The sequence below is a fragment of the Canis lupus genome, chromosome 10 (assembly GCF_048164855.1).
Source record: "Canis lupus baileyi chromosome 10, mCanLup2.hap1, whole genome shotgun sequence".
Classification (NCBI taxonomy): domain Eukaryota; kingdom Metazoa; phylum Chordata; class Mammalia; order Carnivora; family Canidae; genus Canis; species Canis lupus.
The window spans coordinates 57,917,450-57,930,413 of NC_132847.1; the positions used below are offsets into that span (position 1 = coordinate 57,917,450).

Consider the following 12,964-nt stretch of genomic DNA (forward strand, 5'->3'; position numbering starts at 1 on the left):
CTTTTCCTGACTCCTCCTTTCGTGAATCCTCAGAGATTCTCTCATTGGGACTCGCGTCCACAGTCCCCTGACATGCAGGGCCATGCCTCTTGTAGTTGACCACTCCTGGCCGCCAGCCCCCACTGGTCCTCCCTTCTGCTCACAGCTCACAGCTGGGTCAATTCCATGGGATCCATATCTAACCACCTCCCAGATCTAAACCTGTCCTGTGACCCCCATTGAGAATGGACATGCAACCTCTTTTTTTTTTTTTTGCAACCTACTTTAGAGCAACACCCCCCAACCTCATCCTGGGGCCACTCCAGCCAGATATTGGTATTTAGGTATATCCAGAAGAAAGTCAGCCATTGTTCCACAGATCTCTAAAAGTCTAGGGAATACATATCAGGTTCTTGAAGTCCCTTTATTAGCTTGGAGTAGGGGACGTATCCCTCTCCTTGCATCGTGGGAGGGTGGGGTAACGGACAGGCCAGTGCATGGACAATTCTCCAAGGGAATTCTTCCTCTACGATCTCTCCCTGGTTAATCTTCAACTTCTCCTTTTCACTCTTGAGGTAGATAATGAGCTAAGAGTTGAAACACGGATTTCTCACGCTTTCGGCATAACTTGCCTAGCAAAATGACAACTCCGATAATGCACTTGGCTTGGAGACATCAGCCCATTTTATTATCCTACTACTTAAGAGTCAATAATTCTGCATTTTCTTTTCTTTTGACTATACCAAGTGAGATGTACATTCATTGACCCTTTCTCTTGTTTTTTGTTTGTGTGTGTGTGTTTTCTTTCCCAGGGAGCAAGAGGGCCTAATGGCTCCGTTGGTGAAAAGGTAAAAGAAAAAGAACAAAAAGCTTGCTTCTCATTTTTGTCCTTTCTCTGGCTTTACTATAATTGGACTGTTGGGCTGGAATGCTAAACACATGAGTGTTGGGGAGCAGAGAGAAACACATCTCAGCAAGTGCTGAGAGAAAGCAGAGTGGCTGGCATGGGCGGGGTGGGTGGGTGGGTGGGTGAGCAGCCTGTTGTGTTTACTCCTCTCTCACGTCCTCTCCACATGGGTGTGCACAGAGCTCGCTCATCTCCAAGTGATGATGTGCATCATCACTCCACATCACTGATGTGCATCAGCTCATCTCCAAGTGAAGTGTCAGTTAGCCAGGTAGCAGTTTCTGTACCTCGAAGCAGTGCCCATCAGAGACCCCATCAATCTCATTAAGTCCAAAGAATGATTTTCTGACTCAGGCACGTATGTTATTCCTTTCATGAGCAAACCCAGGGCCGCCCGGTAAACCTGTCCTCTTCCTTACAGGGTGACCCAGGCAACAGAGGCTTACCAGGACCTCCAGGGAAAAATGGACAAGTCGGCAGTCCCGGGATCATGGGACCTCCAGGGCCTCCTGGACCCCCAGGACCCCCAGGCCCTGGATGTGCAATGGGACTTGGGTTTGAGGTATGTTCCCCTCTCTGTGTGGTTAAAGAACAACGTGCCCTGGGGACTGTTGGAAAAGCCAGCTGCAACGCTGGTACAAAGGGCAGAGGCTGTGGCGACTCCCCCACGGACCCCAGCCCTGGGGCCCAGCTCTACACCTGGCACAAGTAGATGCTCAGGAATTGGAGAGGAAATTCTCATTCTTCCTTCCCCAGGATACTGAAGGGTCTGGAAGCATCAGGCTATTGCATGAACCGAGAATCTCCGGACCAGTGGCTCCAAGTGTAAGTTGTTTTGAAGCCTTCATTTTGAGGACTGTCACGTTGTCGTGCTGGAGTGCGGCAGCTGTGGGGGTGCTATCCTGGCCCTGCTGTTTTCATTAATTCACCCTCTCTGTGCCTCCAGCTTCCGGCAGTGCTGTGGGGAGGCCAAGTGCTCTTTATAGCTTGTTTCTTAGAGGAGCAACACAGAACATCATAGAGGAAAACTTGAAAGTCCTCTCTCTCTCTCTCTCTCTCTCTCTCTCTCCAGTCCTTACCATCAAGCATCTCCACCTCATTGTCTCCTACCTGCTGCCCTGTTCAGTACTCACACTTTGCCTCATTTCAGAACCCTGTGCTCCTGACAGGTGCCCCTTCCCACTGCATCTAGCCCCAGGGAGGTGTTGTCCATCTTCCGCAGTGATTCCTAATCTCAAGAGGACCGACCACCACCCCCCCATCTCATTATCTTTGTCAAACGGGACCCAGAGCTGAGCACACTGGTCCAGGAGAAACAGCCTGTAGGGACAAGCAGTAGAGTCCCCTCGGTGGTTAAATGAGACCTTTTCCTATCCTCTAGGTGCAGAGGGCTCTGAGATTCAGGGTTAAGAAGCCACTCTCCCTGTGCTGGAAAGACTCCTTTCTGACTCTGGAAGGGGAGTTTGCCCATCATCTTTGGTCCTGTTATCTGGGGGAAAAATTCACATGGGCACTTAGGGAGGCAAGATAGGAAGTAAGCAAAGTGAAGAGAAGAAAACCAAACAATGTTTATTTGTTTTACCAGGGTCCCAAAGGAGAAAAAGGAGACCAGGGACCCAAGGTGAGGTCACAGATCTGAAGTAGGGGTGGGGGAAATTTCCAGCCAGGTTCTAGGAGCATTATCCATGTACAAATTTTTTTTTCACTATCATCGCTGTATCCAGGGTGACAGAGGGATGGATGGAGCCAGCATTGTGGGGCCCCCCGGACCCAGGGGGCCACCAGGTCGCATCGAAGTCCTGTCTAGTGTGAGTATCATCCAGGTTGGAGCATGGCTATGCATTTGCTGCTTTTACTAAAGGGGAGAGAAGATTGAACACAGCTTGAGGGCCTTTGAGGCTGGTGGTTATGCAGAGGGCGCAGAGCTGGCATCTGGCTTTGGAGCTTCCACCACATGTCTGTTCCTACCCCAGTACCACTGTTCTCACATAGTGCTTCCAGAACATCCCCCTAGTTGGCAGCATTTACAGCCAAGAGATTAGCTGTCACAGAGCTGTAACATAGAAGCAGAGGAACATGATGGGGGAATAAGTGAATAAAGATGTTTTGGGATATGGGAAATTCAGGAAGACTTCTTGGAGGAAATGTCTTTGAGCAGAGACTTGAGAGCTGCGAAGGATCTTAGCAGGTGAGTGTTAAGAACAGGACTTGCAGAATTCAGGGGAGCAGGAACACTGAGCCACAGCTCAGAATAGAAAAAGTGTGTGTCCAAGGCACAGGGAGCTGATGGGTATGAAGAGGGTAGAGAGTGATAGAAATTTGTAGAGGAGGCTGGGATGTGGCTTGGGACCAGAGCAAGGTCCCCTTCATGTTAGGGTATCACATTGGTGAAAAACTGTGCCCCTTTGGAGACAAATGATATCATACTGGTAGATAACAGAAAGACAAAAATCCCAAATTACTAGGAAAAAGAGGATGACTAGAGTTTCTTTAAAAAAAAAAGTGATTAAAAATATCAAGCATGGGTAAGGGTGTGGAAACATAGGCTTTAGTGACAGTGTAAATTGTATGGCCCCTTTAGACAGCTCTTTAGCAATCCGTTAAAACTAAAAATGCCTGTACCCCCAATTTCATGTGGAAAGATGGTCATGCTATATGGTTGGAGAAAGCAAGTTTAAAAATAATACATACAGCCTGATGCCATTTATGTAAAATAGGCACCTGCACGCATGTGCACGTGCACACACACACACACACACAGCCAACACTACAAGTTTTCTGTGGATATATATATATATATATATATATATATATATATATATATATTTGTGTTATATACAAAATATCTACATGTATTAAAATTTTAAAAAGAGAGAAGGCATTCATGTTTTGTGCAATTTTAAGGTTAATTGAAAGAGGAAAGTGCCACAGCAGCTCAGGGCTGTTTTATAAAAGGTGGAGAAGGGATGGATGTGTTGGCAGTGAGTTTAGGGTGTTATCATGTCCATCTGTGTTCTGTCATGAGGGTGGGGGCGACCTCAGTGAAAGACTCCCTGCCAGGAGCAGGGTGGGACATACGCTACCCACTGTCTCATCGTCTGTTTGCTCTCTTTTCAGGCTTTGACCAACATCACCCATGGATTCATGAATCTCTCGGACATCCCTGAGCTCATTGGGCCTCCGGTGTGTATCCATAGCTGCCCTAGAGTAAGGGTCCCTCTGATGAGACTAAGTTGCGTTGGTTTGGAAGCCTTTTAGCTCTTTTTTAAATTTATTTTTTATATTTGTTTGTTTGTTTGTTTATGATTTATTTATTTATTCATGATACACACACACACACACACACACACACACACACACACACACACAGAGGCAGAGACACAGGCAGAGGGAGAAGCAGGTTCTATGCAGGGAGCCTGATGCGGGACTTGATCCCAGGACTCCAGGATCATGCCCTGGGCCAAAGGCAGGCGCCAAACCACTGAACCACCCAGGGATCCCTTATTTATTTATTTTTAAAGATTTTATTTATTTATTCATGAGACACACACACACACACACACAGAGAGAGAGGCAGAGAGACAGGCAGAGGGAGAAGCAGGTTCTATGCAGGGATCCCGACAGGGAACTCGATCCCAGGACTCCAGGATCATGCCCTGGGCCAAAGGCAGGTACTAAACTGCTGAGCCACCCAGGCATCCCTAGCTTTTTTAAAAAAAAAAAAAAAGATTTTATTTATTTATTCATGAGAGACACAGAGAGAGAGGCAGAGACATAGGCAGAGGGAGGAGCAGGCTCCCCGTGGGGCGCCTGATGTGGGACTCAATCCCAGGACCCCAGGATCATGCCCTGAGCCAAAGGCAGACGCTTAACCATTGAGCCACCCAGGTGCCCTAGACTTTTAGCTCTTGAATCGTGGAGCTAGAATATATCAGAACAGAATGGAAAAAGAACTTTGTATTTCTGAGAAGTTGCTATCACATCAATTTGATCGTTTGGGGAGTTTTATCCAATGCAGTGGAAGCTTCCAGTCTTCCGTATCAGAAGTATGCGTCATAGAAATCAGAGAATCATAAGTAACAATCCAATTGACGTCCGTGTGATGGCTTTGGCTTGCTTTTATTAGCATGATCTCATTTCACAGAACGGGAAGAGCCTAGAGAGACCTAACCTAGTGCTAATGGGAAAACCAGCGCACAAAGGAGAGAACATGACTTGCTTCATTCTTTCTAGCCTCCCCGTTAGAGATCAGGAACATTCAATGAGACAACAGTATTTCTGAAAGTCCACAGAGTTGGTCTATGGCACAGCAGGACCTAAGAGGAAGGAAGCTTCTTCCTGCATTCTGTGCCATAACACCCCATTGCACCTCCCAGCATGTGCTGGTGACAGCTGGGGAGAGAGGAGAGAGCTCTGGCCTCAGGAGCCTTGGGGTCCAGCCCTTCTGCCTGCCACACACCACCCTGAATGTCTAAGCCTGTCCTTTGATCATACCTCACCAGCCTTTGGGGCAGCTCACCGGAGGTTGGTGGATGTGGACTCCTTTGGAAATGGCACACACTCTGTGCAAGCCTGGATGGAGACTGAGGCTTACGCTTCCACAGCTAGGCAGCCCTGATGTCTTCAGGGGTCACCCACCCCTGCAGTCCCTAATGAGGTTGGCCTGAACCCCCACCATCCATGTCCTGGGGGAACTCGGTGCTCTCCCCAAGGCTTCTGCAGCTATCTGGGAGGTTCTAGGGCTAGTCTCTCCTGCTGAGTGACCTCTGTTGGTGGGTCCTCCCATTGTCTCTTCTGTACTACATCCACTGAGGCTCCCTTTCCTTGATTTCTGTACAATCACTCAAAACACCCCAGTAACCAACTCCTAAGGCAAACCAGCTACTGAACAAAAGTCGTCTCATTGTGGGTCTTGGTATTTCCCAAACTGCTGGAAGTTTGGGGTATTAGGTGGGACATTACTAAAGCAAAATAACAGGCTAAAATCAAAGGTTTGGCCTCTGTTTTCTAAGAGTCCCTGGGCCTTGTCTGCCCCAACCCTTCTCCCTCTCCCCACCTCTCGAATCCACCTTCCCCTCCAACGCTGTCCTCCCCTTAGTAAACCCACACCCCTCAAGGGTCCTTTACATGCCGAATGAAGGGCCAAGATTTTCCTACTCAGAGGCCCCTCCCTCCCTGAGGGACTCAAGACCCGGCCAACACCTTCATGCTTTCCCACCCCACTGTGTATGCAGTGTACCAAGAAACGTGTTGCTATCCAGTCATCTCTCTCTTTATGTTTTCTGCCAAACTCACAGACCTTTGATGAGCATGTGGGTCCCTGAGCCAGCAGGAAGAGCCCTGGCCAACTGGAGTGAACCACAGACTCTCTGTTTATTCTTCTCTGAGGGAGAAGAGCTGAGTGTCACCAACATGCCCCCACTTCCACCCCCAAATACCTCAGTGCACTCTTTGGGCCCACTCCTCAGAAATTAAGGGCTTATGCTTCAAGAACATGTGTTGAGGACACTGACTGAACTCATGGAGCGGGAGCCGCCAGCCGCTTCACTTGCAGAGTCCCATTTGGGGATGGGGGAGGTGATGGGAGTGGAGCTGTGGGTTCCAGGATGCAGTTTCTGGCTCTGTCACTAGCTGTGTGACTCTGCCCGGTCCCTTCCCTTCCCAGGCCTCAGCATCCTCATCAACAAATGGATCATGAGATTCCCCACATAGGAACGTGCTTGGGCCTTTGGGAGGTGCTGGGGGTGGGGGGAGGTGCTCTGAGGCAGTGTTCCTCTTGGCTCTGGAAATGCCATTCCTAACCCACCTGCTTGGTTTTTGGTATGTCACAGGGTCCGGAGGGCATACCCGGGCTGCCAGGATTTCCAGTAAGTACCACAGCAGCCATCTTCCCTCTGTGCCCTGGGGCTGTGCTCATTCTGTTCCCTCCACCTGCAATGTCATTCTCTAACTTCTGCATGACCAACCCCTGGTGCCATCTTGTTCATGTAACCTGTCCTCGTTGACCTCCACCTGGAGTGGTCTTTTCCTCCTTTGAGTTCCATAGGCTTTGTTTTCAGCTCTGCTGTGATTCTCTTCTTCTGATCCCAAATAAGTTAATTGTGTCCTTGTCTTTTTTTATTATTTTTTTTCCCATGATTTTACTGTGAAAAGCTTGGGGAGGTTGGGTCTTATCTCTCTCTCTCCCACAGTACTGGCAGAAACCAGAGCCAGTGGTTGGCTTTCTATGAATGCAAGTGGATGAGTCAAGCATTTCAATAGATACAGCTGATACAGTCCCAGCAGATCAGTTTCCTACAGAGAGAAGACAGTGGCGATGGAGGATGGGGTGGGGAATCACAAGGAGTCCAATATCTAATAGTCCGTGTGCTCACTGCTGGGGCTTCTATCACGGGACGTGAATATGCATTTCTAGGTAGAAGGTGATCAGTTCTGTCTAAAACTTTGAGCCTGTGCTGAAGCCTAAGGCTCCAGGGCGATTTCTCCAAGACACTATAGCTCTGAAAGGTCCTAATGCCAACAGGCATATGCACTGTCTCCAGATAAATGAAGGAAACTTATCAAAACTGCAACATCAATTTATTCTTGATGGTGGAATTATAAATGATTTCTTTTTCTACTTTTCTGAACTTTTTTACATTTTTTAAAAGGAGCATATCTGGGGATCCCTGGGTGGCTCAGCGGTTTAGCACCTGCCTTTGGCCCAGGGCGCGATCCTGGAGACCCGGGATGGAGTCCCACGTCAGGCTCCCGGCATGGAGCCTGCTTCTTCCTCCTCCTGTGTCTCTGCCTCTCTCTCTCTGTCTATGATAAATAAATAAATAAATCTTTAAAAAAATAAAAATAAAATAAAAAGAGCATATCTTATGATGACATAGTTCATGCAAATACGCATGAACTAGACCTTAGATACGAGAGAGGGAGTAGCAGCCATGGAGGACACCTCTTTGTTAGGAAAAGAAGAGTCCAGGCCTCTGAGCTCCAGCTCTGGCTTGGCTGCTTCAAACTGGTGGTGTGTTCCAGAACATGTCTTCCTCTAGATGAGTAGTTCTGTGTTGCTGAGGGAGGCTCCCAGGCCACTTTAGAGAGCAAAGAGGGGGCCACATAGGCAGGTTCCAGACCCCTGACCTCCAATAGAAAAGCTCCATTTGACATACTTTGTATAGTAGGTTTTTCATTGAAGTCTTTATTTGAAAAAAGAAAAGGAATGAAAAGAGCTTCATTGTTAAAAAATAATGATAACAAATATTTGGAAGCCACTGCTCTAATGGGCAACTCACCCTTTAAACCAGCAGACAGAACAGGAACTTGTGAAAATCTACATGGCAGTAAAGTGCTTAACGTTTTTGGGGGGGACAGACGTCTGGCTATGAGTCATTGTCACAGGTATTCAGTGTCTGTTGGAGTTGAGAAGAGGTCACTTCTGGCTGGTGTGCAGAACTTGGCTCTGCAGAGGGGCGGATGTGCTTTCCTGCAGGGGGAAGGCCACGGGCAGAAGCACAGAGTTGACGGACAGTGCAGAGAGGGGCAGGGGAAAGACTCACCCTGGTGTGACAGGGAGCGGGAGATGACATGCTGAGGCTGGTGGGCTGGGTTTGGGGGTCAGGCTGGGATGTTTGGATCCTGTCCCATGAGTGGTAGGGAGCCAGAGAAGAAGCGGGAGTCATGGAAGGTGAACAGTGGGTAGAGGCTGGCTGCAGGATGGCCTGGAAGGAGCCGTAGGGCCAGCAGAGGTAGCAGGACCAGGCTGTTTCAGGAGTGCCCATCAGGGGAAGCCACCATTCAGCAGCAGGGCCTCCAGGCCTACTCATGCTCAGTGTTGTCTTCTTTCCCCTAGACCATAACTTCTGCACCACTTAAAATTAAGAAGATATCATGGATAATGGTGACTTCCTCCTCCCAGGGGAATGGCACCCCCTACTCTTCTACTTTTTGAAAAAAATACTTCCATTTGGTTAAAGCATTTTAATTATAACAACCAACAGAATCTCCTCTGATGATCCCTTCCAGGGCCCTCGAGGACCAAAGGGTGACACTGGCATGCCTGGATTTCCAGGACTAAAAGGAGAACAGGTAAGAGGGACTCAGGTCTCTACTGGGATCATGCTCCAGAATTTTTTTTTTTTTTTTTTTTTCAGAATTTGCTAACTATTTCCAATTGGCTGAAAGTAGCTGTTAACTTTTTAAAAATGAGATAATAATTCATATACCACAAAATCCACTCCTTAAAGGATTGAGTGAGTTTTAGTGTGCTCACAAGGTGGTACCACCATCACTGCTACCCAATTCTTGAACATTTTCATGCCAAGAAGAAGCTCCATATCTTTTAGCAGCCATTCCCCAGCTGTTAACTTTTATCATCTCAATGGTCCTCCAAGGTGAGGGTGGGTCATAGGTGGAAAAATTGATTCTCATCATGGCTTGGAAAAAGAACTCAACACACCCTTGAATGTTGTCATCCATGTGCTGTGCTTTGTCTGACTACCTGTTGGGCACCCCCATGAGAGTGTGTGCTCCCCGAGGGCAGGCCACATGCCGGTTCCTTTTCTATAGTTCTGGTGCTTAGCACAGGTCCTGGTATGCAAATGGCACCCAAGACATTTATTGGATAAAACAATATATAATTCTATATATTGGATAAAAGACGATACAACATATAATTAATCAGCACATTGAATGCTAGTATTTAGAAATAATAAGCTGGACATTCTGCATTTGGATGGCAGTCTTGGTTCAGAATCTTTGGAATAAATATTTAGCATGCAAAGCATATCCTTGGAACTCCCAGGACGCTGAATGGACCTTTATACCTTTCCACATTTGCTTCTTGGAATTAACTCCCCAGTTAGTTTTTATAGAGAAAGGAAAGAGTGACATCTATTCACAGATCGCAGACTGTGTATCATTCATCTATCCGTTTGTGTACTCATGCGTCTTATATCTGTTCTCTGGGGTGTGCCAGCCGGTGTCCCATAGTGGCCCTAGGGATATAGAAGTAAGACATGAGGAACAGGGGTGCGATTAGCCAGCAGAAAGTATGGCCATGGCTGTGCTGGAGGTTTGTGCAAAGCGGGGAGGAGCAGCCCTCGCGCCTGCCTTGAGAGTCACGGAGGGTGGGTATGTATGTCTCTAAAAGGAGGGAACATTAAGCTTCTCTTGTTTTCTACCCCAACATTCCACCCTGGCAACCCCAACAGAGGCTCCGGTGTCCGTTGGACCACAGTCTTAGGAGAGAGGGGGTTCAGTGTGCTGGGTGAAGGGGTCTAAGTTTGGTGCCACATGGGGCGATGTCTTGGGATGCTTTTTGCTGCCTTGGGCCTTTGGCTTGGGAGGAGCTGCTCTGGCTTGGGAGGAGGCCTGGTCAAGCAAGAGTGGTTGTTGCTTTAACCGCTGTTTCTAGAGGGACCTACATGCCATCGCCGCCCCTAAGCTCCTGCCGCCTTGAACACTGGGATGGGCACCCAGCCAGCTCTGCTCCAGCCCTCATGGCAAACGAGCTTTCTCTTGCTCTGCTTCTAACGCTTTTGTGCTTGTCCTTCTCACTGCTGCCATGCTCAGGACCGCCTTCCCTCACCAGTGGAGTGGTAAGATCCAGATATGAGGTGTGGGCTCGGGGGAACAAAGGGAAGAGGCTGCTCTGCTTGCTTCAGCACCACTGCCCTGGCTGCTTCCCACCCATTGAAGGGAGACATTGGCCTGGTCCGGCCCAGCCCCTGGGGCCAGGGCTGAAGTTTGGAGCCAGAGCCTCAGGGTAACATAGGTTCCTCCACCTGGCCTTCCCTGTGTGCAGATATCTTCTTGGAAGCCTCCTGAGATAAGGAGATGGCTCTGCTGAGGACGGGATTTGGGGCAGGATTTGCCACTGGTCTCCCCATCTCCCCAGTTCCCTGCCTCTGAAATAGCTTTGCCTGATCAGGTTTGCATGTCCCACAGGGCCCCCCCCCAGGGCCTCTGTGTCGAGAGAGCCTTCTAGTGTTCACACCTTTGTCTGTTTTCCAATTGCAGGTGTTTTTTTTTTTTTTTTTTAATTTAAAAAAATATTTTATAATTATTTTATTTATTTTAATTTTTCTTAATTTTTATTTTTTTTAAATGACAGACGTTTTAACAAGAATAAGATTGTTGGGAAAGTGAGCCACCAAATAAATTAGGAGCCAGAGGCTCTCAGAGGGGTGCTGTGTAGCAAGAGGTGGGAACGACCTTGTCAGGCTGGTTCCTGGAGGGTAGGGGGTGAGGATGTAGATCCATCAGCAGTGGGAGCCCTGGGTGGGGGAGGCTTGCAGGACCTCAGCCTGGGCTTGTGGTGTATGGAGGGAATAACCCAGAGAGCATTGCCTGAGGAGCCTGTTGCGGTTCTCTCTCTAGTGACAGGTTACATCAGAGTGGTGTGTTGGAGGGGCAGGAGCGGGGCTGTAGGACTGTGAGCAGTGGGGAGGAGGCCTGACTTCACTGAAAGGTTCTCTGAATTGCAGGGCGAGAAGGGAGAGCCAGGTGCCATCCTGACCGGAGATATTCCTCTGGAACGGCTGCAGGGGAAAAAGGTAATTGTGTCACCAGGCCCTGCAGGCACACATGTGTATAAGCATCCCACATTTGTTCCTGCCACACGCTGTGTTCCTCTGAATGACAAATTCGTATCTCCCTGCTTTAGGGTGAACCTGGAGTGCACGGAGCCCCGGGACCAATGGTAAGCCAGAGCACCTCTCCGCTGGGTCTGGCCTGGGGGCTGAAGAATTTATCATACTTTGGCTCCATTAGAGTGGGTTGTCCCGGTTGTGAAGATAGAAAGGGTATGGCAAGGTGTGTGTGGATTAGGGTGGGCTAATTGGAATGAAGTAAAAATCTCAGGGGCTCAACACAGCAGCAGCTTATTTCTCACTCCCACCAAACCCACGGTGGTGGTTCCGAGGTGGGCATCTCCCCTCCGAGCGGTGACTCAGGGACCCAGGGTGCTTCTGACCTGGGGCTCCACCATCTGATGGCCTCAAAGCCACACTGGCATCTTCCAGCTGGCAGGCTGTGGTTGCGGAGGGGAAAGAGGTCATGGAACGTGATGAATATCACTTTAGCACATTCTACTGGCCAGAACTTAGATGCCTCGGGGATGCCTCAAAAGTGTGGTTGAGCTGTATGTCCTGCAAGGAGAGGAGCACTGGGGTGCTGAGCACTCACAGGTGCCCTGTGTGCTGGGCTTGCCGGCTGGAGGCAGCCACTGCCCCAGGAGCCCCAGAGGAACCCCAGGAAGTCCTCTCTGGCTTTTTGGATTCTAGCTATGAGGCCTTGAGCAAATCCATCTCTCTCTGGGCCTCTGTTTTCCCATCTGTAAGGTGGAGGTATTGACTTAGTACTAGATGATACGATAGCACCCCTCTCGCCTTCCTTGCTCTAGGAATCTGTAACCAATTTGGGCTACTGAATAGTTTTGTAAGCTACCAGTTCTCTCCAGAATGAACTATAAACCTCTCTGGCATATAGTCCCCCACCACCGCCAACGAACAACAAAATTCGTGTGTAGACACCCACTGTGGGTGAGGCACCGCATTGATACTTCACACAGACCATCTCATTTCATCCTCAGTGCTCTGAGCGGTATCAGAATCCCCATTTTACAGATCAGGAGACTGAGGTCACAGAGAATGACGAGCTGGCCCACAGTCACACAGCTTGTAAGTGGTACCTTGGTGATTTCAACCAAGCCTGTCAGACTCTGTGGCCAGGTTTTCCCCACTGCCTCCGGGAAACACTTCTTTGGAAGTATTTGGCCTGGAGATTTATTTGCACATGGGGTTTGCTTGGTTGAAGCTGGACCTCAGGCCTGGGGAGAAATACCTCCCAGATGCATGTCCTTGATGAATGAATGGCCTACCACCTCCAAGGTGCATCCTTCAAAGGACCTCCTGAGGCCTTTGGTCCCTTAAGTCAGGCAGAATGGATGTGCTGCAGAGGAGAAACTCTGGCTTAAGGCAGACTGGGGGAGTATTGCGTTAACCACTGGTTGATCACTTACTAGCATCCAGTACCATGGGAAATGGTGGTCGTTAGCAATGGTGGTCAGCAGGCCGCTGCAGATGGCCATGC

General features: G+C 48.9%; 1 protein-coding gene across 3 annotated transcripts in view; it reads left to right on the forward strand.

Annotated features, from left to right (window-relative positions):
- The window catches only part of COL15A1 (collagen type XV alpha 1 chain), a 105,062-nt gene that overhangs the window by 68,968 nt on the left and 23,130 nt on the right, over nucleotides 1-12,964 (forward strand). For all 3 annotated transcript variants that reach the window (XM_072842078.1, XM_072842079.1, XM_072842080.1), the window contains 10 exons: nucleotides 792-827; nucleotides 1,308-1,448; nucleotides 1,643-1,711; nucleotides 2,472-2,507; nucleotides 2,611-2,694; nucleotides 4,004-4,069; nucleotides 6,718-6,753; nucleotides 8,897-8,959; nucleotides 11,359-11,427; nucleotides 11,538-11,573. In XM_072842078.1, the coding sequence (XP_072698179.1) occupies nucleotides 792-827; nucleotides 1,308-1,448; nucleotides 1,643-1,711; nucleotides 2,472-2,507; nucleotides 2,611-2,694; nucleotides 4,004-4,069; nucleotides 6,718-6,753; nucleotides 8,897-8,959; nucleotides 11,359-11,427; nucleotides 11,538-11,573 (636 nt within the window). The remainder of the gene's footprint in view (nucleotides 1-791; nucleotides 828-1,307; nucleotides 1,449-1,642; nucleotides 1,712-2,471; nucleotides 2,508-2,610; nucleotides 2,695-4,003; nucleotides 4,070-6,717; nucleotides 6,754-8,896; nucleotides 8,960-11,358; nucleotides 11,428-11,537; nucleotides 11,574-12,964) is intronic.